Source organism: Lycorma delicatula, chromosome 9 (assembly GCF_047948215.1).
Source record: "Lycorma delicatula isolate Av1 chromosome 9, ASM4794821v1, whole genome shotgun sequence".
Lineage (NCBI taxonomy): Eukaryota > Metazoa > Arthropoda > Insecta > Hemiptera > Fulgoridae > Lycorma > Lycorma delicatula.
In genome coordinates this window covers 95,716,534-95,744,526 of record NC_134463.1, presented here as the reverse complement: position 1 = coordinate 95,744,526, position 27,993 = coordinate 95,716,534, and the positions used below count along the sequence as shown (strand labels likewise).

At 32.4% G+C, this 27,993-nt stretch overlaps 1 protein-coding gene across 2 annotated transcripts in view; it reads left to right on the top strand.

Moving 5' to 3' along the window:
• The window catches only part of LOC142330607 (uncharacterized), a 394,400-nt gene that overhangs the window by 108,844 nt on the left and 257,563 nt on the right, over positions 1–27,993 (top strand). For both annotated transcript variants that reach the window (XM_075376009.1, XM_075376010.1), the window contains exon 3: positions 18,555–18,673. In XM_075376009.1, coding sequence (XP_075232124.1) covers positions 18,660–18,673 — 14 coding nt within the window. In that variant the 5' untranslated portion in view covers positions 18,555–18,659. The remainder of the gene's footprint in view (positions 1–18,554; positions 18,674–27,993) is intronic.

The following is a 27,993-nucleotide window of genomic DNA, read 5'->3' as shown; positions in this document are numbered from 1 at the left end:
TACACACTAGAAATAAAAATGAAATAAACCTGATTATCAAGAACGTAAAAAAAAAAAAATGTATAAAACATTATTTACTCTTTTTTAAATTTATTTTTTAACATTTCTTAGAATTTTGTTATGATACAGACAAAAAATATGTTTGGTTATTAGATATAATTTTTTAAGTAAATTTGGTTTTTATTTTTGCTAAAATCTTTCCAAAAATCAAACGAGGTGGAAAAAACTTAGTACCAGTTTCCTGCAACAGTATAGTAGTAGTATGTAGTAAGAAATTTTTTAAAAATTATAACAAATATTTTTTGCAATTCTTTTGGAAAAAAATTTCTAGTATATTCATTACAAACGGTAAACAGCAGAGTGATAATTTTTATTTTGACAGTACACAATTGACTACATAGGCATTACTATTAGCACACAAATTTTGTATGTGTTTTTATTAGTAAATTAATATTTTAACGTTTTTTAAACTTAATAAATGTGTAAGTTTGTTCACAAGTTTATTTTTTAAACTAAAAAAATAAATTTTTTTTTTTTTTTGTTTGATTCAGAATATAACGTCAAGGCTTATGATAAGAAATACGATTATGATATTAAAATATAACTTACATGATGGTGTTTTATTCTCCGTTGAGTGTCTATACAAATACCTTTAGTACTGTTAATTTTTTATTTTGTTATTTTGACTGAACCAGTAATAAAGAAAATAAAAAAAGACTTTTCTTCTAACATGAACCATTAGAAATACATTTTAAAAATTATTATATCAAAAGAAGTATAGTTTTTAATTTCTTTTTTCTTTTTTCTTCTTATTTTGCTGTACAATCATATGATATTTTTGTTCACATAACTGCTTTTATTCTTCCATTATTTCAGAATTTCAGCTTTCTTTTAGAGTCGTATACGTTTTCTCACATGTTCATTCTCACGCACACTCCATCCTTCATTCATCTTTCTTATATCTCTTTTACTCATTTTAGCCGAAAATCATACTTTAAAAACAAAAACTGCTTTTAAGTATGTATATATATATATATTTCTAATCGTTTACAGTTAACGTGATCTTTAATTTCAACAAGAAAAGTAGAGTTGATAACTACATAAAAATAAAATATATATTAAATAATAAATTTATTTATTTAAATAAGTGTTTTAACACTTAATAGCTGTACTTATCTATTATTGCTGCATATGAATTAAAAAAAAAGATATACCAGGACGCATATCTCATAATGAAAACCAAACTGTTGTCTAATTAACAAATGATTTTTTTTTTTTTTTTGTTTGTTTAACCTCCGGGTCCACCGTTAGGTATTGCTTCAGAGGATGAGGGATGACATGAATGATTTGTAGCGTATATGAAAATGCCATGCCTGACCGGAATTCGAACCGACTGAAAAACCGAGACGCTACCACAGTGGCCGGGTAGTTTTAAATCTGTTAAAAAAAAAAAAAAAATAGGATGTCCGGACAATGTAATGTAGAAGTGCGGACCCCATAAATTTCGGCTCTGGTTGACATTAGATCCGTGAATGGCTTGTATCAATATGAATTAGTTAAAATATTTAACTTGATTAAAATGATCTATTACGAAATTAGACGTTGGTCTATTACGAAAGTACAAACATACATACTTACATACAATACACTCGTATAAATTTTGCTGCGTTATTTGTATATAATATATTTTCTTTTTCTAATTTTTTTTTTTCAATTTTTAAAATTTATTTAAATATATATACTTTGTGTGTGTGTGTATATATATATATATATATATATATATATATAGCCTGTGACAGGGACCCGGTAACGTAAGGATTCCATCGCGGAGTCGTACATCTAAATCGGTTGAGCTGCAGGAGCGGTCCACCGTAGCAGCCGTTGAGTTGTTACGGTGGAACAAACACACATACATATATCGTAAGTACATTACAGTTCTTTTTGGGCAGTCATGTAACAAAGATTAAGCCTGTTCAGTTTTACATTATTTATTAAATCTCGTTTGTAGAAAAAGAAATCGTGGTTTACAATTAAAGGAAAACTCGGGAATGAATCTTTTTAAGCCAGTTTTTTTTTTTTTTGGTACATATCCAATTCCGAACTCTGCCATTTCCAAAAAACAATTTTGTAAAACATGCATGTTTTTATGTCTTCTTTTTTTTGTAGGGGATCATAATTGATATTTCTCTCTTTCTCTTGTGATATTTTAACATATTATTTACTTACGGTTAAGGAGAAAAGGACAACCATTATTCCTACTGCCGGGTCTGGGTGTTTGTTTATAGGCAAATGCAATTAGGCGTAGCTGCAGACTTAGCACAATGTATTGTATGCACCGGTAAAAATATAGTCTGGAACATTCTTAGGTCGACTACTTTTGAGACGTGTGGTTAATTGAAATCTTACCTATTAAGGACACCGGTATCCAAACTCTAGCATTCAAATCCATATAAAAACATCTGCCCTTAATCTTACCTTACACCTCTCGACTTCGAAAATCATCTGAATTTGCGATGACGAGTTTTACCACTAGACTAACCCGGCGGATTTTTAAATATTTATTAACTCATATTTTGTTATTATCGTCATGTAGACTAAAGCATTACTTTGTCAAACCACATACAGGTACAGTACCTGGGATGTCCGATGTGGTACTAGGACTGCTAATAGTACAGTGGAGGAGGAACACACTTGGGGGGGAAAGTGTCATCGTAAGTAAAAAAAGCCAGTTTCCGGTACAATAATCCATCCCCAATCTCTGCATCCATTGAGATTTCTAAATGTTGACGATTAACATTCGATTTAACATTCGATTAACATTAACGATTTACTGTTGTAAATTTATGTTAACAGTAACGCAATAAATTATTTTAATTAGTATCGTACATTTAATACGTTTCTTATCTTTAGTTATTTATTTTAGAATTTGTTTTATTCTTTAATTAGTCATCGGCAAGTAACCAACTCGCTAACACTATTCGTTACAACAGAAACTTTATTAAAATAAATAGATTAATTGTATTCGTTATGTGAAGTAAAACATTCTGTTGTTCTGTAACATTTAATAGAAGGATATATATGTTTTAGCTGTTTAGATTGGTAAATTACTTGACAAATATTAGAACAAATTTATTTGCACAAAAACAAGAAATTTCCATTTAAAATTTACACGAATAGCTTCCATATAGGATAATTTTTAGTAGATGCAAGTGCGTATGCGTAAAATTATAGAAGTGGTATCGAATCAAAAGAAAAAAAAAACAGACCCAACTAATTTATTTTTATTTACCGTATTTATTGAAGTACCCACCGCACTTTTTTTCTTGGAATTGGAGAGAAAAAATAAGGGTGCTGGGCTAACTTGAAACATAGCCTTTAGCAGGATAATTTATATAAAGTCAACGTTTTCTTAGAAGTACCTAAATTCTACCGCATAAATATAGTTACGTTAGGCTTTCGTGTATCAATACGGGATGCCGCTTATACAGAATACATTCTTAATTATTAACATCCTGTTCATATTATCGATAGCAACGAACTTACCCTATAGAACTGGGTGAACTGGGTGCCCGCTATAGAACTGGGTGAGATAGAAGTCCAACTCCCCCAATCCTGTATCCATCAGTTGGTTTTTCTCCATCACATTTTTCAAAAATCCTCTTCGTTAGTTTATAAAAGGCTACAGTCCGTAAAAGTTTAGTTAATACTAGTTTCTTATGGCGTCTCTAAGTCTGTCTGTTTTGAGGTAAAGTTCATTGTTCTCCCGCATTTTCCAGTTCTCATCCGTTTTCCTTGGTCCAAGTTTCTTTCTGAGTATCCTTGTTTGATCTGTTTCATTTTTTATGAAATGACCAATTCAGGACCACGCAAATATAACTTCTAACTTCTTTTCTCTTCTTCCATGCGGTTTTCATTTTTTATCATGGCTTTGTTTTTGTTCATCTGTCAATTTTCTTTCTGTTCTTCTTTTTACCGTCACAAAGATTTTTATATTGTAAATTATTCTTTGGAAGTTATCTCTATCGTAATAGTCCTTTTCTTTGAAGTTTCTTTTGGAGTTAAAATCTTTCTCAGAATTTTATTTGCTTTTTATGTTCTAAAGAATGTCAAAGATTTGTTTATTTAATCTATTTGGGTTCATCTTGATCATAGGCCGTAGAGAAATTTAACCATCTTTCCTTACCGCTGTTTCTAGGTGTTCTTGATTTTGGTAAATCTTGTTAGATTTCAGTCTGTATTCTCCCTCTGTTATCTTTGGAACAAGGATTTTCCTTAGTAAGCTTCTTTCGATATTGAGCAATTTTTGAGGTCGGTTGGTTGTAACTTCTATTTAATATGAGATTACTGATCTTACTATAGTTTTATAAAATTTTAATTTCGCGATCTAGGGAGAGATTCCTTTTATTGTCTTTAGTGATAAATCTAAGCTTTTCCAGTTTTAATATTTTATTTTCAATGACCCTTTATCTATTCCTGTTCTGATAAAAATCTCTCCTAGGTACTTAAGTGATTGGTGACATCTATCCTTCCGTATTTGATCCCTATTGTCTTTTCTGTGAATGATTTGATGTTCGTCATGATTTTCGTCTTGGTAAAGGATACCTATAACCTGTTTTTTGGCATATTTACTCTTTTTATTGTGCTACTATACGAGTATATTTCTTTGATTCGGTAAAAGAGGCAGGTTTTCAGCAATGGCAAGGCATCCTAATTTGACGTTTTGATTTTTGGATCCGATCTTCATAATTGTATAATTCATCTTCTGAAACATTTTTTTAATTATTTTGTTCAAAACCAAGTTGAATAGGATCGGTGATAGTCCATCGCATTGTCACAACCCTGTTCTGAATAGGAAAAGTTCGTTTATTTCTTTCATAACTTTAATTTTATAGATTGTACGACTGAGTTTAATAAGGTTCAAAGTTTTCTGGTCAACCCCAAAGTTTGAAAAACAGTGCCTTTGTCCACAGAATCATAATCTTTCCAGAAATCGACGAAAGACATGAAAATAGGTTTGTCTCTAAATACCCAGGAACAAACTTATTTTTATACTGCATATTCGGATACGTAATACATAAGAATCAAACTTTGTAAAGAATATACAAGCATGCTCTATAGTAATAAAATATATTCTCCACCAGATCTTTTTCGTGATTCTAGATTTAAACTTTCCTAATACATTTGTAGGTATTATATATATATATATATATATATATATATATATATATATATATATTTAACTAATAAGTGTCATCATATGTATAGGTAAGCAAACATTCACAGTTTTTTAATCTATTTTTAATACTTTAAATGCATCATGGGATATCAAAAATCAAGAAATATAAGAATCTATGCGGGATATATTTTATGATGTTTTGGTCCACAACAGTAATGTTCCTTTGTTACTTAATTTACCAGCTGGAATATAAAAATTTAATAAAAATATTCAATTTTGTTATTCCTAGACACACGTTTTCCCAATATTACTTTCTGAATATTATCTAATAATCTCAACAATGTTGTTTGAATTAAAAAATCGTTGCGAAAACATTTTTCCAATGATTTTAAAAACATGCCGACCAAGTAATAATTTGTGTAACCGTAGTTCTATTATATTTCATAGACTGTAACATTGCACTTGAACTAGTAACACTCTTAGTAATATTTCCATCGCTATTATTTTTAATACGTCAAATTATCATTTTTTTAAAGATAATTTAAAATAATTTTATCTTTAACATGAAGGTTAATTATAAATCAATAAATACTTAAACGCTAATTCCACTGTAGTACATAATGAAATTGTGGATTAAGTACAAAGTTTTAAACAAGCTCATTGAAGTTCAGTTATCTTTTTGTTTTTTTTTTAATAGATAAACCTTATTTTCCTCTATAACATGTAATACTTCCTTAATCATTAATGTGATATAATTACATTTCAAAGAATCAATTTTTCCAACCGATTTAAAAAAAAAATCTATTCGTTGTTGTGTTCCGAATGTTATGAAATAATGAGTTTACACAATTTCATTGTTTAAAAGGTTATGTTATGATAATGGTATACTTAACGTGTTTGTTTTAACAGTCCGTTAAAAAATATCGAAAATTTAATTATATTTTATTTTCTACGTTTAGTAGTTCAGTAATTTAAGGATATATAAGTTATAATATTTTTCCAGTTATATCTACTCGAACTAATTAATTGAACTCCTGCACAGAATTAAGAAAATTGTTTTCGATGAAAATTATTTAATGATCAAATGTAACGCTATAAAAAATTCATTTATCCAAGAGGGGAGAATTAAATAAAAGACGGTTTTAAAATCCTTTTCTTGTGTTTTGAAAAAAATGCGTAACAAGCATCTAAATAAAATAAAAGAATTAATAGTACAATTGATTCAAGTAGTTTAACTGATTGGGTCTCTTATCTCCTCTGTGGTATTTGTTTTAAACGTTAAGTATTTTTCTTACTTCTATTTTAAAAAGTTTAGAAACTTTAAGATTAGTAATATTCATTTTTTTAGGAGGACCTATCTGCGAAAGCAAATGAGGGAAAAGTTCTTAAGAGAAGGCAGGATTCCTATAATATCTATTTTAATTTAGTCATAAGCTAAATTTTAATCAAAGATAAATTACGAATAGAAATTATGAATAGAGTACTTCTTCAAAATTTATGGACTCCTCAGCGCAAAGACTTAATTGTATGCACTGGTGTTTTTAAAACAACCTCCTATGTGGCTATTGGGAAAGGCTCTCCCGATCGATTTAGTGGTGAAAGTTCGGGCAGCCATGTGGAGATTGCGAAGAGGCCGGAAGGCCGAGGTATTTGGGATGCCGGTTTCGGGCCGGGCCAGTACCGGAACGGAACGGTGAATCACAATGCACCGGATCTAAATTTCGTTCAGTTGCCCAATTCCCGCCTGCGGAAGAGGCTGCAGAGCCTCACGATGGAAGCATGGCAGTGGAATGAGACACCATTACTAAGGAAAGATCCCTGTACAAGTTTATGTGGGATCTGGAGAGATGGTATGCCTCTCCTTCGTTTTTAAGGGCAACAGGTGCTCAGGTGCTCACCAACTATGTTAATTTAAACCAATATCTGTTTCGGTTCCGCCTGGCAGCTGATGATCTGTGCGTCTGCGGGGAGGTCCAGTCGAACGAACATATGATGTTCGACTGCCCAGCTCTTAGGGCGGCTAGAACTCAGAATACCGTAAACCTTAGAGGTCAAGGGGAAAATTGGCCACTCAGAAGCGGCGAGGAGTCAATGTGGCGAAAGCCGCATTGTCGCATCGTGTGAGAGTCCTTGATGCGGTGCTATCTTCAAACGACATCAGTACTTTACGTAAGGGAAAGATTCCTACCACACTGCTGTGGGAAACTAACCTAGAGCTATATAGCTGACCACCAGCTAATTAAGGCGGTTGGGACACGTAAGCCGAGGGTGTATGACACCACGCTTAGTCCGCTCACGCTGTTAGGTAAGCTCTAGGAGCTATATTAGGTTGCTGGTCGCTAAACTGCTCGAGGTTGATTAGCCGTTTGTAACACAGACATTCGATCTGTGCTTTAGGGCGACCGAATGGGGTGGTGGCGGGAGAAATGACAAACAAACCAAAGATAAATTACGACAATTATAAAATCCCAGCTGTCCTTGTATGACGGCAAAAAGAAATATAGAAATTTCGACAATAGCTTCTTAATTGATTTCTTAATATAAAACGTAAAATAATACAGAAAAATCTACCCTTTACAAAAAAAAGATAATAAAGAACCCATCGGGTTGGTCTAGAGGTAAACTTGTCGTAAATCAGCCGATTTCGAAGTAAAGGTTCTCAGGTTCACATCTAATAAAGGATTTTATTATATTTATTCGGATTTGAAGACTATGGGTGTTGTTTGGTGGTTGGGTTTCAATTAGCCACACGTCTCAGGAATAGTTGGCCTGAGTTTGTTCAAGACTACACATTTACCGGTACAGTTACATTACACTGATAAGGCGCTAATGACTAATTGTTGATGCGACTATAAATAAAAATATCAACAAAAATATAAAAAATACACATCTGGTTATATTCTGTAATGATATTAGGAATTTATCGCCCGACTAGTGTAATAACATATTTTATGTCATATATTATAAGTTGTAAACTAAAGCATTCAGCTGTTTTGCAAATTACAAAAGAGCGTTTCAACATTAGCATCTTATACAACATACATATACTGCAATTTATGGTTTAATTTTTTAACAAATTCTTGATATTAATGTATTAATTTTTTTTTTTTTGTATTTGAAAGTTAGCTGTATTTACGATTATATGGTTTGTAATATTTTTCCTTGCGTTAAATAAGGCTATTCTTATAAGAAATTATTGTTTTTTTAAATCGTAATTTATGTCCTCAATATTTAATAACAGATATTAACGTTTAAATCAATATAAATTTAATTCTTAATATAACTATTATGTACAAATTAGAAATGTATAACTGCCAGGCGTTGAGTTTGAAGGAGCAGGCTTCACAACAAAATTAAAAAATCTATTCTTCAATCATTATTAAATTAATTTGTATAATTTGAAATATTAACTTGCACAAAAAAAAATAAATTTAAAAAAACAGCAGAAGTTTAATTTAAAAATTAATAAATATTTCTCCATTACAGAAAGTCTTAATTTACATTCGATAATAATCTTTTTCAGTCTTTTTTCTACATTCTATTAATTATTTTTGTATCTGCGTTTCTTGGAAATATTTTACGCAAACCCGTTATAAGGGACAGTGTTTTTTTTATATAGTTCTACTGTTACCTTAAACTAAATTAAAACTTTCGAAAAAATTAAAACAGATTTCTGAAAAAGCTGAAAACAGTTGTTTCTGATTCACAGCTTACTCAATATTTATCATTTTATTTAAATATAACAGTTTTTCTTTCATTTAATTCAATGATTCTAACTCTCTCTCTCTCCTCTCTCTTTTTCCTGTTTAGCCTCCGGGAATTACCGTTCAGATACATCCTCTGAAGTAATATCTGAACGGTAATTCCTGGAGGCTAAACAGGAAAAAGAGAGAGGAGAGAGAGAGAGTTAGGATGTATGAGGATGATATATATGAGTGCAAATGAAGTGTAGTCTTGTACAGTCTCAGGTCGACCGTTTCCGAAATGTGTGGTTAACTGAAACCCAACCACCAAAGAACACCGGTATCCACGATCTAGTATTCAAATCCGTATAAAAATTTACCAGGACTTTCGAAAAGTCGGACTTTCGTAAAAAACGCTGGAACTCTCGACTTCCAAATCAGCTGATTTGGAAAGATGCGTTCGCCACTAGACCAACCCGATGGGTTTCAATGATTCTAACTAAAGACGATAACTAACTAACGATAAGACCTAAAGCTGATAAGACCGTGTCCCGGCAGGTGCGACCTGTGAGTCGCTCTTCTTAGAGGCAGGCAATACAAGACCAAGTCCTGGCTCCCAGAGTGGGGTCGCTGGGCACGACTTTGTCGAACCTGGTGGCTTTGCACTGGTGGTTAGAGGTAGGGCAAGGAAATTAAGATCCTACCGGCGGGCCTCCCTATCATGCCAGACTTACGGCGGTAGGCGGGTAGGCTCGTTAGAGTAATGGACACTTCCCCGCACTGTGTTTACGCTTTTCATGAATCCGGCCCGGGGAGGAAGTGAAAAAAAAAAAAACTAAAGCGCGCGAACATAATGTATTTAATTCACGCTGATGTGGCGGCACTAGCGGCGACGGTCGGCGCTAACTAAACTAATTTCACCACTTACATAGAACAAATTTTCCTATACGGTCGGCAGATGATGTAGCCGCGAGGCTTACGCGACGACCGCGCGATCGAGTTCGATATCCTAGATGGACCGTGTTACGTTTTTACACTTTAAATATTAATTTGCATATTCAAATTTATGTGGGCGCGATTTTGCAAAATTGTTTCGGCAAATATTGTTGTTTTTTTATAGTTATCAAATGAACCAAAGAAAAATATGACCTTAATTAAAAGAAATCTCGAGATACTAAGAGTAACCTTCCTCTACAGCCTCACCACGTTGACCTTTAGGTTGTAATTTAATGGCATCAATGCTCCATATATTTTTAGTAATCTGATCAAGTTTGATCAGTAGTTCTGGTGATATAAGGTGATTTAGGAGCCAATACCCAACACACGCACGTACATACGAACATTAAAATCCGGAAAATTTCCATCCGGTTTTTTGGGTTCCATAGGTGTCAAAACTCAAGATCCGGTAAAAACTGCATATGAACAAATTGGACCGATTACAATACATTCCTATCTAGAGCTGTAGCTGTAGCAAATAGCGCTATCTAGACGTGAAAGTAAAAATATGAAAGAACATTTTGCAATTCTTAAAATGTTGACTTTTTTTAAATTAATAACAAATTAAGTGATATAAAATGTTGGTAGTTTTGTTGACGCTTAATTAAAAGTTTCAGTATTTTAAAAGAATTAATTTTTTTTATCGTTTATACTTTTTTGTACGAAGTAAAGAAGTATTGCGACCGCGAAAAATTTCTGATTACATTATTAAACGGAAATAGCCACTTTAACCATCCCAGAATCCATTTTGACTAGTTTCGGCATGACGTCTGTACGTATCGAATGTATCTCGCATAACTCAAAAACGATCAGCCGTAGGATGTTGAAATTTTGGATTTACTGTTGTAACATCTTGTTGTGTATCTCTCCTTTTGCTTGCAATCGACTGAACCAAAATTGTCCAAAAAGCCCAAAATCCAAAAAGAATTTGGAATTTGGACTTTTTCTTAATTGCAGTAATAAGCCTTCATTGAAAGCTTTTCAACGATATATCATAAGTGGTACTTATTTTCATTGGTTCCAGAGTTATAGGAAAATAAAGTTTTAATTAATGAAATATTTGGATCTTACAAGGGGAAGGCACATATGTTTGAATCAGACTTCATTTCCTTTTTTTTTAACTTAAATATATTGATTTATTAATAATTATTAACCTCTCGTTGTAAAAAAAATTTACGATGAATAATAATTCAATAAAAAAAAAATATTAAAAAATATCAAAAGTTATTTATGAAATAAAATTGTATGTACTTTTAATTAAAAAAAAAAAAAAAACAAAAAAAAACGTGTAAATGTAATTTAATAGAAGTACAAGGTAGTCAGATGTTGTCCACATCAGATTTTTTTGATTTTTTGTTTTTGTTTATTACTGAATTATTGACGTAGATCAGAAAAGGTTAATTGCATTATATGGATTTCTTTGTTTCCAATAACTTATTTGTTTATTTTCAATATACTGTATCAAATAAACTATTAATTACAAGTTATTATTTTCCCTAAATTATAAAATACTTTTTACTGATTGCAAATGATTCAGTTACTCGATAGTTTTATTTATGAAATTATTAGTAAATCATTTGTAAAAATAAGTAGTTAGAAGTATATTTTTTTGACAGCATACGGTGTATTGTATCAAAAAGCGGATAAACAATTAAACTGCTGTCAAAAACAATCTTATTTCTAACAAATAATTTTTCTTAAAACAAAGAAGGTATTTTTCTTTAAATCAGTTTTATTTCCTCTATGTATTTTTTATCTTTTAATTTTCATTATAGTCTATAATTTAAAATGTTAAATATACTTTTTAAATATCTTTAAAGAAATTAATACATCTAACTTATGATGTACTAGATAAAAAAGTTTTCTTTGTTCTTCAATAAAACAAATTAATGCGTCCTTTTGAAGCGGAATTATAACTACAATAATTGTTACTTTACTAACCAAAACGTTTTTTCTACATCATAATCAATATTCAGTACAATCCACAGCACATTAATATCATAAAATGTTCCTTGTAGCCATCTCTTCAATCAGAACATCACTTTCCTCTTCTATTTCTTATATTTCCATAAACGTTTATCACATTTATCCCGATCAATCCACATACGCACTGTCATCAGTAGTTTCGTTTCTCTTACGTTATACTCCCTTCATTTCACTGTCCGTTTCGTGATCAAAGGTTATATATTAATTATCTGTTTTATTTTACAAAAGTTTTTCCAAGACTCTTATCCGTACAACTCACAAAAATAAGTATTAACCGCTGATTTTTGTTATTTTTTATTTATTGTTCTTAGTTTTTATTTGTCTATTTATTAAAAAATGTCTTGTTTTCTTATTCAACACCTTATGATACATTTATCGCTCTGTTTTATTATTAACTCACTCATTTAAAAAAAAACACGATTGCAAAAATATATATAAAAAGATAAATAAATAAATCCAACTAAAAAAATCTGATGTGGACACCACATGACTTCCTTGTATCCCTATTAAATTACATATACACATTTTTAAAAGTACGTATGTATAAAGATACATAAAATATATAGAATTTTATTTTACTTATAACTTCTGATTTTTTTTCATAATCTTTTTTATTTTTCAGAAAAAGTATTTTTTTTTATCTTTCAGAGTAAAATTAAATTTTTCTAAAGATATTACTCTCAGCCCAGAAAAGCGGATGAGGTATTCGAAGACGTAGACTGTAATAAAATGTTCAGAATTTAAAAAAAATTAGGGTTCAAATACTGAGGTAGAAGAACAATTGCTAACATTTACAGGAACGAAACAGCAACAGTAATAATTGAAGAACATAAGAAAGAAACCGTAATAAAAAACGGAGTCCAACACGAATGTTCCCTATCCCCGTTACTTTTTAGTCTTTACGTAGAACTAGCAGTTAATGATGTTAAAGAACAATTTAGATCCGGAATAACAGTACAAGGTGGAAAGATAAAGCTGCTACGATTTGCTGACGATATAGTAATTCTAGTTGAGAATAAAAAGGATTTAGAAGAAACAATGAATGGCATGTATGAAGTCCTACGCAACAACTACCGCATGAAAATAAACAAGAACAAAACGAAAGTAATGAAATGCAGTTGAAATAATGTAGATTAACCTATGAATATAAAAATAGGAAGAGAAAAGATTACGGAGGTAGAAGAATTTTGTTATTTGCGAAGTAGAATTACTAAAGATGGATCAAAAATTAATTTAATCGTAAGGAAAACATTTTTGAGAGTATATGTTTGGTGCGTAGCTTTATATGGAAGTAAAACTTGTACGATCGAAGTACCTGAGAAGAAACGATTAGAAGCTTTTGAAATGCGGTGCTATAGGAGAATGTTAAAAATCAGATGGGTGGATAAAGTGACAAATGAAAAGGTGTTGCAGCAAACTGATGAAGAAAGAAGTATTTGGAAAAATATAGTTAAAAGAAGAGACAGCCTTATAGGTCATATATTAAGGCATCCTGGAATATTCGCTTCAATATTGGAGGGACAGGTAGAAGGGAAACACTGTGTAGGCAGGCCACGTTTGGAATATGTAAAACAAATTGTTAGGGATGTAGGATGTAGGGGGTATACCGAAATGAAACCACTAGCATTAGATAGGGATATCTTGGAAAGCTGCATCAAAGCAGTCAAATGACTGAAGATAAAAAATAAATATTTTAAAATTTAATGGGTCTCAAAAATTATTTCTATATTATTAAGCGTTACGGTAAATTTTATATTCTTTGTCAAAATTATATTAATTTTAAAGGAAAATAATATCGTTTGTTTTAAAATAAATATGCAGATTTGGTACTTCAGTTTGAATGTAAACATATACTTCATTTATATTGGAATAGTACATCATAAAAGAAAAATATATATCCTGTTTATTATAATTGAATAAAAGAGCTGGGAATTAGTAAGCGTAAAATCTGGGCTCCGGTCTCAGACTCAAAAAGATCTGCGTTATAATTCTACTCGTCTGGTCAGGTAGTCGAGCGTTGGCCGTTTCGAATGGAATAAATTTATTCATTTTAATATTAACCTAAATTACTGGATAACATACAGAAAATAATGGATGATGCAGTTACGAATTAAATTAAAATAAAAACGTAATTTCATTTATTAATTTAAGTACATGTTGCTTATTATATATATAGAGGATGCATCATAACTTTTTATTTGATACAAAATGAAGAGGTGACTGTACGTTATGTTTCAATTTTTACAAGACTGCTCAAAAAGGAGTGTAATGTACTTAGGGTGTATGTATGAATGTTTTTTTAACCGTAGCAGCTCAACGGCTGAACCGATTTAGATGTATGACCCAGCATTGGAATCCTTAAGTTACTGGGAGTGTGATAGTCTATTGGTTTGTCGGCATTTCTCCCACAACCACCCCATTCGGTCGTCCTAAAGCATAACACCGAATATCCGTGCGACAAGCGGCTACTGTGCCTCTAAACGGTTTAGCGACCAATATCCTAATTAGCTGCTAAAGCTTACCTAACTGCGTGAGCGGAATAACTGTGGAGCCCTACACAACTCGCTTGCCATATATTACTAAAATGGGTAGGCGCACCCCGTCTACATACTAAAATATATGACGTAAATAAATTAAAATTTATTCCGTTAATTTTTTGCTGCCACGCCTAGGTCGCTGAATGCCAGCAAGTATCTGTCCACCATATTATAGCGCTTGGAGCTATATTTGACCGATGGCCAGCCATTTCTCGTGGGTAGCTTCCTACAGCAAGCGGTAGAAGTCTTATATCCCTTAAACTACTGTCATAGGCTGTATAAATGTATATATATATATATATATATATATATATATATATATATATATATGTTTAAATAAATTTAAAAAGAATGAAAAAAAATTATACTACATACAAATACTTTATACAAAATTGTCACCCGCACCCTCTTTAATTATCCTACATTAAAGAACAATTTTGTTTTTTTGGCAATCGTTTTATTTAATTTTTTATGTTTATCTCTTGTTTCTTTAAAATTCCTTATTATTGTTATTATAAGTATTAATAAGAATGGAAAAAATAATTTTTTGTATTAAGCTTGCTAATTTTTTAATTTCAGTTTAAATTCCATTTGAAAGGAACCGAGTACGTTTTAATCCCTTAACCACCCTGAAAAAAATTGACATTATGAATTTTTAATAGTAATCTTCGAAAAATAATCGTATAAGGTATAGGTTTTTAATATTATTAACGTTATATGAGTCTGAACGTTTCAAACATCCACTGAAAAGTGTAAAAGAAAATTTAGTTTTTTTTTTTAATTTTTTGAACAGACATCATATATTGTCGTCAAAACAAAATTCATAAAACAAATGTGTCATTTTCATTTTCATTGCTCTTATATATACAACAGTAAAATAAACATTATATGCTGATAATTGTCAAAATTTTACGAATTACTCGGATGTAGATAAAATATAGTTTTTTTAGCAAAAAACTTTTTTTTGTGAACGAAACTAAATTAAACTACCTTTTTTTGGAAAAGGGGCTGCTGACTGGTAAATTTCTCAAGGAAGAAATAGACGTTATATATTATCTGTAAATTAAATCTGCTAAATTGCAATGCGTAATTAAAATAGTAACATTTCTAATTTTTCATAAAACGTGTTGTGTTACGACATTTACGCTTAATACTGTATAACATATTGTCACGTGTTACACGGCTAGATCAGGATATTGAGAGGTTGTTGACAATTTAGAATGTTTATATAATTACAGTTTTTGGTTTAAAATGTTCAATTTAAAACCAGGCAAATTAATAATAATAACAATGGTGATAAATACAATAATAATAAAATTAAATAAGTAACAATAATAAAACAATTAATGAACACAAATATTAATTTAGTAATTACAACCACAATTAAGTAATATAAGTAATATTAATTACGTAATTAAAGTAATGTAAAGTATAACAATTGTAGGAATTGTTATACAATTCCTACAAGTATAACAATTCCTACAATTGTTATACTTTATATTATTTCATAATAATTAGTAGGAATCCGTTACTCAGGCCCGTTATATCCGTCTTGTTACAATATATAATAGGAAATCGATGTAATGATTTCAGATCGAAATAAAAAAAAACATGGAATATTCCTTGGAATATCCTTTGGTATTGAGTCAATAGAAAGTTCCTCTTAGAGATAATGCTCAATGAAAAATCACGAGTACACCTACTAAAATACTAGTTAAATAAAAACAACAAATCAATATTTTGCATATTATCAGTGTATCAAAATTTTGCATATCTTCAATGTATCAGTTTTTTCATATTTTCACTAAATCAAAAGAATGAACACATTTGACCAATTAGAAAACCGGCATATTTGGGCCAATCAAATCATTTAAAATTACTTAACATTTAGAATACAAAAAATTCCATACTACTGCAATAATTCATTTTTTCACCATCTTCAAGAACAAATATGTTCTACCAATCGGAATACCAAAAATGTAAACTGTTCTTAATAAGCGATTACATTGACAAGTCTAAGTAATGAACAGTGGTACCACCATATCCTAATCGATCACAAAACCAGGTTATTTTTATCGGTCATAGGAAACGTACCCTTATAATCATTTAGACTTCGGAAATTTGTGGCCGGACTTGCATTCCTGGATCTCCTCGCTCTGAAAAGGAAGGAGATGTACAGAGAAGTGGAGTAAGCAAGGCGGATGCGGAGGCATCGCTTGTTCGCCGGTGGCAGGAGAGATGAGATCAGTCGACGAAAGCCAAATAGACTTCCCGACAAATCCCGGACCTCCAGAGATGGCTGTGCCGAAAACAAGGGTAACTAGGATACGAATTGACCCGGTTTCTTACCGGCCACGGATGTCTCAAGGCATACTTGTGCGCGCGGATGATGAAACCCTCCGCATATTGCGATTACTGCGGAGAGGAGGACACCGCGGGACACACAGTGTTCGTGTGCGATCGGTTCCTGTAGAGTAGGGAAGTATTGATAACCGCGGCTATCACTTCGGCGGTACTGTATGCGGTTCCCATATGGGGGGCGGCAATGAACATACAGCGAAATAAAAAGAAGTTGAGAAGTGTCCATAGACTGGCATTGCTGCGTGTAGCTGCTAGTTACTGTACGGTATCGTATTACGCGCTGTGCGTACTGACCGGGGTCCTACCCATAGACCTTCAGATAAAAGCCAGAACCCTCAGACACAGCGGTATGTCGAAAGAAGAGATGGAAGGGATTATAGACCAAGAATGGCAAGAAGAGTGGGCAGGGTCCAGAGTGGGAGGATGGACCAGACGCCGAATCCCTAATATTAAAACCTGGAATAACAATAGACTCGGAGATGTCAATTTTTACATGACACAGTTACTGTCTGGGCACGGCTCTTTTGGTCAGTATCTGTATAGGATCGGGAAGAGAGCCACCCCGCAGTGCATCTATTGTCCAGAGAACGACGATGCCGAACATACGTTGTTCATATGTCCAAGATGGACCGTTAACAGAGGTCAAATAGTAATTAATGATCTTACACCAGAAAATCTCATAAACTGGTTGGGGTACAATAATGAAAACTGGGAATGGTTCCGCAGGTTCGCCGGGGAGGTCCTGCGGGCCAAAGAGGATAAAGACAGAAGAATGGGAGTATAAACAGTAGGGTAGGGTGGACAGTCACCCCATGGAGGGCCTGTACGCCTTGGTGTGCGGGTACCTGAGAAGAGGGTGAACTCCAGGGGAGTTTGAGTTTGGGTTAAAATAAAAGACCAAGACCCGGTCGGCGGGGTCGTCCCTGCGGGAGCCTTTGTGGGGTCGGCGCTGTCGATTAGAGGCCAAAGGCGTAAAGACCGACTCCCGGTTCCCTGCTGAGGCGCTGGGGGACGGTATAGCTGGACCTTGGCTCTAAAGCGGGGGATTAGAGGCAGGCAATGTAAAACAAAAGATCCGAGACCGGGGAGGCCAACCTGCCGTGCCGGACGTATAGCCGGCGGGTGGCGGACGCCTCCTTTGAGAGTAAAAGGACACTCTCCCCGACTGAGTATACTTAATTGGATATCCGGTCGGGGTGAGTAGGGGAGAAAAAAAAAAAAAAGAATAGGGAAGTATGCGGGAGAAAATTCGGCGTGTTTACCCCAGAGAACATCATCGGGACTATGCTTCAGACCGAACGATCGTGGCACGTGGTATCCACGATGCTAGTTAAGATCATCCGAACCAAATTGGCGGAAGTTGTGCAGTGGTGAATAACTGAGTAATAATGAATAACCTCTGAGTCTCCCTTGTGACAGTGTGGGCCAGCACTGGAGGCCTGAATGCAGACAACCTGATACATGAGGTGCAGTGATAATACCGTAAGGTGGGCCCGGCATCCCACGATGTAAATGGGGAGGAGATTTAGTATCCCCTCCCCATTTGCCCCCTCACCACCAAAGAGTAGTCCCCTCCCAATAGTAGTGTGGGAGTGTTCCTTGTGGGAAACTCCCACACTACTATTGGGTATGAGACTAGCATAGTGCCTGTAAATGAATTTCCCTCCTCCGATAAAAAAAGACTCCAGAAATTTAACTACCTTAGTTTAACTAACGAAAAGGGTTAGCTGTAAAATTTTAATTTTTTTAGACAGAAATCAGATATAACATTTTTTTATATAAGATTATAAGTTTGATGATTTGATTTTATTTCAGATTGATTAGTTGTAAAATAAATGAAACATATTCACTTTATTCGTGTAACCAACGGAGGTAGAATAAGAGAGTTCATTGCTGAAAGAAATTTATAAGATTATTTCCATGTGGATATACCGGTAACTATATTTATGTTTTTATATTCATATAGGGTGGCTAGATTTTTAAAAGAAGGCCAAAAATATTGATAAAAACAGATTTTTTTTAGATAGATCATTGCTATTTTATCTGCCTTTGTATAAACAGTTGAAAATTTTTGTAGGATTTTTATATACATTTACGGGAATGAAAAACTCACGTTTACAACTTAAAGACCATTTCTACTTCGGGAGCACACGTATTTGTACACATTACTTTGTATAATAATGGCTATAACATTTTATTTAATTTATTTTTCCTTGTTTAATGGGTTGTGTGTAATGATTCCTTGCTAAATCGCACGTACACTAATTATCATAACTAAATATTGTTATTTATAATATCTGTATTATGAATTCTTGAAAAAGGACATTTTCAAAAAAAATATTATACGGGTGTATAAATTGAACAACTTTACACCAGACTTCTCTTCATTAATATTTTTGCAGGAATTAAATAGTGAGAATTCATACGGCTATAATCCAGCTTTACGTTGAAAGGGTACTTTCCTCCCTTCGCAATAATAGATCTGCATATTTATTACTTTTCATTTCTAATTTTACCTACAAAAACACCATGCGCGTATCTTACATCTTTTTATTTTATTTATTAAATTTGAATTAGAAAAACTATGGAATACAACGCTTAATAAATATGAATGAATTAAAAGGAGAATTAATATTTGTAATATTGGGAAAAACAATTATCTTGGTGAAACAATTAACTTTGTGGATGAATAGGGAAGCTGATACGGGTTTATTTTTACTACTCTTTAGATAACTGCATTCCGTATTTATGAAGTGATGGTATAAAAGTAGTTCTCTTCCGTCCATTACGTCGGCCAAGATGTGCAGATTCTAAGAAAAAACATTTGATCAAAGAAAAATATGAAAAAACCAATAACAGTTAGAAAAAGTGTTTCATTTTTGTCATATCTCAGTAGACATAATTTTCTTTTTCAATTTGACAGGTTTCACTTTTCGAGGAAAATAACGTGAAAACCAGAAGGATAATATTGTAATGACAAAATACATTAGAAAGATTTTGAATATGTGAATTTTTTATAATAATCGTGAATAAAAATGTAATGTTATGGGTAAAACAGTTTTTCGACTGGCATTCTTGTTTTTTTACTGGAGCCCATAAAAGTTCCACAGTAACCAAAAATATTCAAACTTCAGACTTACGAGTGTTTCAACTGATCAGATGACATATATGTTATACATGAGACAAAAAAGAGAAAAAGAAAGAAAAAGGTTTATACCTGTCAACTATTAATATAACTAGAGACCGGATTATATGCATTTGCATATTAAGCCCATTCTCACCGATTATTGCATATTTTCCTTAAAATCTTGTGATGATGCAAATTTACGCTATATATACAATATTTTTCGGTAGGTACCTAGTTAATAAATGATAACTAACGTTGTAGCCGGCCAAATCTATTAGCCGCACGGTTCTTAGAGCGCACTTAGCAGCCGCGCGTTTGTTGTTTTGGTAGGATAATATAATTATGAAGCTAAGTAAAACACAGACTCACGCGAGACAAGAACGGAGGATACCGTTCTGCGTTGCGCATGCCTAATGCAGCACTCATCTCTTTCTTTTTTCCTGTTTAGTCTCCGGGAATTACCGTTCAGGTGTTACTTCAGAAGATGAATGAGGATGATATGTATGCGTGTAAATTAAATGTAATCTTGTACTATCTCAGTTCGGCCATTCCTGAGATGTGTGTTTAATTGAAACCCAACCACCAAATAACACCGGTATCCACGATCTAGTATTCAAATCGGTATAAAAGTAACTGCCTTTACTAGAACTTGAACACTGGAACTCTCGACTTCAAAAATCAGCTTCACCTCTAGACCAACCCGGTGGGTTAACAGCACGCCACCCACTAGGCAATTAAATTACGCATTTAATTTTTGACGCGTTCATTGCATCAGTTTAGTTTTATTTGTTTGCGCAAAATTTAATGTGTCCCGAAAAAAGTGTCTCTGTGGGTATCTGACTATCCTGGAACATTTACATACGAAGTAAATGTTTTATATGGTCGAGTTTGCGAGAAAAATATTTCGTGCACAAACAAGTTTCAAATAGACCAGCATGTGAAGACAAGCCTTCATACCGCATGATTGCAAAAGAAAGGCCCACGACAAGTAGTAACAGTGGCAAGTATCTGCGATTTCACTTCCAAAGGTAAACAAAAAAACCACTGTGAAGCATTGCTTACAGGTAATATTTCTCTTCACAAACTTATAAATCCTACGTTCAAAGATTTTCTGCGAAAATATTTCTTGAATCAAAATATACCAAATGAATCGACATTGCATAAACATCACATACCAATAATTTACCTACATGTTCTGAAAGAAATACGCAATGAATTAAAGGATAGCATTATTTGGATTTCAGCTGACGAAACTACGGATACTTGTGGCCGTTACATTGAGAATTTAATTGTTGGTGCATTAAAACCAGAGCCCTCATCTTCCTATTTGGTGACCTGCAAACACCTTGAAAAGACAAATCATTTTACGATCTTCAGATTTGTGAATGAGGGTATTAAAAAAAATATTTCCTGAATTTTCTGCAGATGAAAGAGTGTTTATATTTCTTTCAGATGCTGTTCTCTATATGATCAAGGCAGCCAAAGCCCTCCAAGTATTTTATCCCAATTTGATTCATGTGACGCGCTTTGCTGACGGCGTACATCGACTCGCTGAAGAAGTAACATCCACGTTTGGGAATCTAAATAAACAGAATTCATCAACAAAGAAAGTGTTTCTTAAGGCACCTGCTCGCAATAAGCCCTACAAAGAAAAACTGCCAAATGTGCCGTTACCTTCCGAACCAGTGGTAACTCGATAGGGAACGTAGATTGAAGATGTGTTGTTTTACAATGAAGATTTCGAGGCCATCAGAGGTGTAGTAAACGACTTCGATAGCGCAAAGGCTATGGCAGTTTGTCAGTCCAAGGAAGCATTTAACGATTCTAGTATAAAATAAAAACATAGCTGTGATTAGCACCCATTTTTCCCACATACCTGCGAGTATTAAAAAGCCTGAAATTCAAGGTTTGGCGGTGAATAAATCTAATTAGTTAATGAATAAAATCCGCCAAATGAACTTCGCATTACCAGATGTATTCCCTTGTAATCTTAAAGAAAAATTTGAAACATTTTAAACTATAACCTAGGCTTTGAACCTTTGTGTCAAATTGATAGTTTTATTAATGGGACCGGTGAAATTTTTCAGAAACAATAAGTCCTAACATAGCACCCAGATTCAAATACTGCCCACTTACCTCAGTGGATGTGGAACGATCCTTTTCCAATTATAAAAATATTTTGAGTGATCGATGTTATCGATCATAATTTTACTACCTAATATTTGGAACAGTACCTGATTGTTCACGTTTACAAAAGTAACAAAATGTTAAATAATTGTTAATTATCGAATTTATCGATATGTTATTCCACTACTTAATAATTTTATGCTGATTTTGAAATAAAAAAACCAAAAATTACTATTTTTTTTATTATTGAAAGTTGCATATTTTCACATTTTTCATGCATATTTCAAGCTTTTACTGTTGCATATAATCCGGTCTGCAAATATAACTTTAAACAGGCAAATTTAGATGTTAATAGCTGTATTTCCATAGTATTTATGTAAATAAAACGTCCGTACAATAACATACACGTGTATGGTATTCAGCCGTGTTTCTGAGGTCTAGGTCTTTTACATCAAAGTAATGATGCTTCAACAAAATTCAGTGAGTTATTTCCAATTCACTTTCAAATACAACACTATAATAAAAATTAAATCAAAATGCAAACTGTCAAGTATTTTTCATAATTTATTAGTAGTTTAATATTTTCACTACGTAGTAGATCAAACTTTCATTCGACAATTTGCCTACAACATAAAATTTGTTATTTCAATATAAGATAAATTTTATTAATTCTATATGAAACTGTATGAACAATTCCATTTTCAAGCAAAAAATTAAATCAAAAAGCATTCTGTCAAGCTTAAACTTTCATCCGATCATTTTCCTACTACGTGAAATTTATTTTATATTTCCATATAAGACAGTTTTCTTCATACAACTTTACGCCTAAATATAAGGCGTAAAGTTGCAAATTTAAATTTAAAAAAAGGTTAAAAAGAACGAGGTGAAGTCTGATTCGAACCGATGTGACTTTCCCTTGTAAGATGCAAATATTTCATTAAATAACTTTTATTTCGTTATAACTTTGGAAACAATGAAAATAAGTACCCCTTACTATATATTGTTTGAAAGTTCTCAATGAGGGCTTATTATTGCAGTTAAGAAAAAGTGCAAAATCCAATTTGTTTGTGGATTTTGAGCTTTTTTGAACAGTTTTGTTCAGTCGATTGCAATGAAAAGAGGAGGTGCACAACTAGATGGTACAACAATCCTAAATAAAAAATTTCAACATCCTATAGCTGCTAATCGTTTTTTACTTATGCTAGATACACTACGTACAGACATCACACCGAAATTAGTCAAAATGAATTCGGGGATGGTCAAAATGGATATTTCCGTTGAAATATGATAACCGAAGTTTTTCACGATCACAATACTTCCTTTACTTCGTACGAGGAAGTAAAAAATAATGGTCAGTAAAGAAGGATTAAAAATCAGTAATATGTTTAAGACGAGCCTATTGGTTTATAACATATAGTTGAAAAGTAAGTTGCCTATTCAAGCACTACCATATATTTTATTAATATATAAGTATAGCATTATTTTTTTATTACAGTATTATTATTTTTTTTTAATTATTACAACAAGAAAACGTACAATACAGTTGATAAATGGTTGAATGTTAAATTAATTATTAGGAAAAGTATTGCATTAATTTAAAGTATTACTTTTATACTATTTTATGAAAAATATTTTTTAATTTTGAAAAAAGGGAAATTTGGTGTAATAAAACAAAACGATATTAATTTTTTTTTTCTTTAAAATGAAAGCTACCGTGACAGTTTACTTTCCCGTAAGGTTCGTTTATCATACTTATATAGTTCTTATAGTGTATTTTTGTCTTCCTTTTTTTTCTTTCCTTATTTTTGTTTCTTATAGTCTATATTTAAACATCACAGATCTTTTTGAAAAGAATTTTTATGTTTGTATTTCTCCTTGAAAATATTTCTAAATGAAATGCAGTTAAGAAAATAAAAGAGCCGTTGTTTAAAAGAATATTTCAAAACATCCTTTTCATATTATCATTAAATAACATTCTTTATTATCAATATCTTATACGTGACCTGATGAAAAACATTTTCTTTTATCTTATTTTTCTTTTTCTTTTTTTTTTATTTATTTATTTTTACCAAAATTCATTGAAACGTACAATTACTTTTGTTAACCCGTGTATTTTTATTGTTTATAAAATACAATGACCGTTATTTGATCTTATCAAAACATTCCGGCTTTATAATATTGTATGTAATCGGTTAAATATTTTGTCCATTCCAGTGAACTATTACAAAGATGATTTTATTTACAAACATCATCGATACTAAATTGTTTTCTTTTGTGTTTTTCCTTTCGTTTATTTTTTATTTGTTTTCATTCCCTAAAAATATTTTTATTGTACCTTTTGTACTAATCCGATAATTTAGAATTTTTTGAAATTCCATAAAACGTTTTTCTTTTATCGTTTCTTACAGCAATAGAATCGTACAAAAAAAAATTGTAAACAGCGAAGTAAAAAAATTAGAGTACTGTATTTTCATTTAATCATTAAAAGAGTTATTATAAAGAAAAATAAAAACCGAAGACATAGTTGCAGGACATTTCCTTTGCGCGTCTAAAGCCGCATTTCGGGAAAGTCCTACTACTGTGGGTTGTTTCAGATGCACGGCATACACACACACAACTTAATTTAAAATATTTATCCTTTTATTTAAATGTAATATTATTAGTTTATTTAATTGAATAATTCTAACAAAAGCCGCGCGTACACCGTATTTAAATCGCGCGGGTGTGACGATACTAGCGGCGACGGCAGGCTAACTTTCTTTGTTACTTTTTCCTGTTTAGCCTCCGGTAATTACCGTTCAGATAATACTTCAGACGATGAATGAGGATGATATTTATGAGTGTAAATGTAGTGTAGTCTTGTACATTCTCAGTTCGACCGTTCCTGAGATGTGTGATTAATTGAAACCCAACCACCAAATAACACCCGTATCCGCGATCTAGTATTCAAATCGGTATAAAACTGTCTTTACTAGGACTTCAAAAATCAGCTTTACCACTAGACTAACCCGGTGGTTTAACAGCACTCCTCCCGTCTTCTTTGGGGGTTGGGTTTCACCAACCCCCGAAGAAGACCGCTTCCATGATCTAATATTCAAATCCGTGTAAAAATAACTGACTCTACTAGGACTTACGCTGGCACTCGTAACGCTGGAACTCTCGACTTCCAATCGCCGGCACTAACTAAACTAATGTAATTTCACAACTTTTTTTTTTGTTTCTTGTTTATCCTCCGGGATCACCGTCAGGAATTGCTTCAAAGGAAGAGATGAGCGATTTGTAGCGTGTGTGAATATGCCATGCCTGACCGGGGGATTAGTAACCGGGACCTCCGAATGAAAGGCCGAGACGCTACCACTCGCGCCACAGAGTCCGGCAATTTCACAACTTACATAAAACAAATTTCGCTTGTACGTTCGGCAGACTGATATAGCCACGAGACTTAACGCTTCAGGTTCCGAGTCAACCGGGAGATCGAATTCGAGACCCAGTCAGACCGAGTTACTTTTTTACACTTTAAATATTATTCATTTATTTAATTTTACCTCCCACCTGTGACATCACAAATTAGCAAATGATTACAACAGCATTTTTTGCAGTGGAAGTGCGATTCTTCAAATTTTTTTTCAAATATTGTTATTTTTTAATTGTTAACAAATGTGCTTAAGAAAAATAACACCTTAATTAGGTGAAATCTCGAAATACTGAGGATGATCTTGCTCTACAGCCTCACCCCCTTGACCTTTTAAGTTGAAAATTTAATGGCATCAATGCCTCATGAATAGAAGTATTCTGACCAAGTTTGGTTAAAATCAGTCCGGTAGTTCTGGATATAAAATGTGATTTAGAGGCCAACACCGAACACACACACGTACATATAAACATTGACATCCGTAAAATTTCCATCTGGTTTTTTGGGTTCCTTAGGTGTCAAAACGTCAAGATCCGATGAAAACCGCATATGCCCAAATTGGACCGATTACTATACTTTCCTTTCTAAAACTATAGCTCTGCTGATGCCGCTATCTGGACGGGAAAGTAAAAGAAAGTTTTGTATTCGACTCGCACATTTTTTTCAATATTTGTTCGCCCATACCCTTTTCCCTACTAATCAGACTGAAATAAAATCTTGTTCCAATCGACGTAGCTCCTTTTCGCGGTGGTACCATGATGTTGAAAGCATTTTTAATATACACAAAAATTGATGTGAAAATTGACTAAATAATTTTTTTGCCGTCCGGTGGGTAGGTAGAGACAGTGGGAAAGCGTCATGTTATTTGGTCTTCTGTAGAGCAGGTAATGTGAGTTTCTGCATAAGATATGTAGCATCGTTAATAGAATCATCAAAAATTGAGATATCACGTCTTAAACGTTTCAGACCAGATATATACATTATATATATTATACAGAATCGTTAGGGACAGTAGGAATCTTATAATTCTATATTCGTGCATCACATGGTCTTGATGCTGGTTCCATTTTTTTTTCTTTTAATAATTATTAGATTATACGAAGTAAAGAAGAGTTATGTTAAATAAAAACAACGTAACGCAGCTTTACGTCTCAGTAAAACATCTAAAAAGAATTTTAAAGGTACATCAGTTATAAGATTGTAAAACCCGATAGCAGTGGGAATTTGTTTTTTATTCAATAATCCTTTTTGTTGAAATTTTCTTTTAAATTCTGTAATATTATGTCTATTTTTTTATCAAGGCAATCGAGAAATGTTTCCTAAATAATTTGTATTTGTTTCTTTAATTCCTATCCCCGTGAATTTTTTTACTGAATTATACCCAACAAAAGCAATACAAGGAAATTGGTTTAAAAAAAAAAGTTGCCGTTTATGGATAAACTTTTTTTTTCAATTAAAATTTTTTTAAATATTAAGATCAACAAGAACGTTTTACACGTTTCCTAACCGGGAATTTTGTCCAAAATTTAAAAAAAATAAAAATATTCCCTGGAAAAGTTTGAAACGTGTTGGTTTTCCATTATTTTCTGATGATTTAAACAAACATCCGATGTTGGTTATCGATTAATTTTTCATATTTAAAAACATCCTCAGTGGATACTAAAAAAATGATTTTTTGAGAAGGGACCATTTAAAGATTTTAGTAAATATATCATTACATTAAAATCGGTTCGATCAGTCCTGTATAGTATTTGAACTCTAATTTTCCTCTAGTTTCGGTTAGTATGCAAAGATATAATAGAAGAAATGTTTTCTGAGCGGTTTATAAAAACAAAAATTCTATTTTATATTAATAGATTTTTATTTATTAATATTTTTTTTTAAATCTTATGATATTCCAAAAATATCCGGATATCTAGTGGAACTTTCTTTATTCGAACCCCGTTTACGTAATTATTATACCTGTACCTTGCTTATATCCAGGGATCGCCAGTCAGTTGTATGTTGTTAATTAGAATCCAACAACAGAATGGGCTTTAAAATAAAACTGGTACGATCGAGCCCGAACTGTCAACCTTTCGCACGAGAAGCCATATCTAAGCCATTCTGATAAATAAACTTCTTAAATTAATGATGAATATGAGAATGGACTCGATGAATAAAAAATGTTTATTTATAAAATTAATTTTAATGTTATTTATTATTATAAGTAATGGTGGATCAAGAAATAAGACCGTAGGTGGAATTTAACTCAGTATTTTGTCGTAACGTATACAGGCCTAGGTCATATATGTCAAAATACCCGCACCTGGGTTCTCTTTTTGGATTAATATAACAAAACGTTTTGAAATTTAAATATGTTTATAAAGATTTACTCTGACGTGAATATATTATTAAATTGTACAAATATATTTAATAAATTAAAGTTAATAAAAAATATCGTGTGATAACTTAAATATTCGCTATAGATATTTACGAATGTAAGCCTGAATATGTTTTTAATAATTTTTTTTTAAATATTGATATTTTTTTAGTACATTAATCATAATTGTTTTAAATGATGAGACATGAATCGCAGGCCACTCATC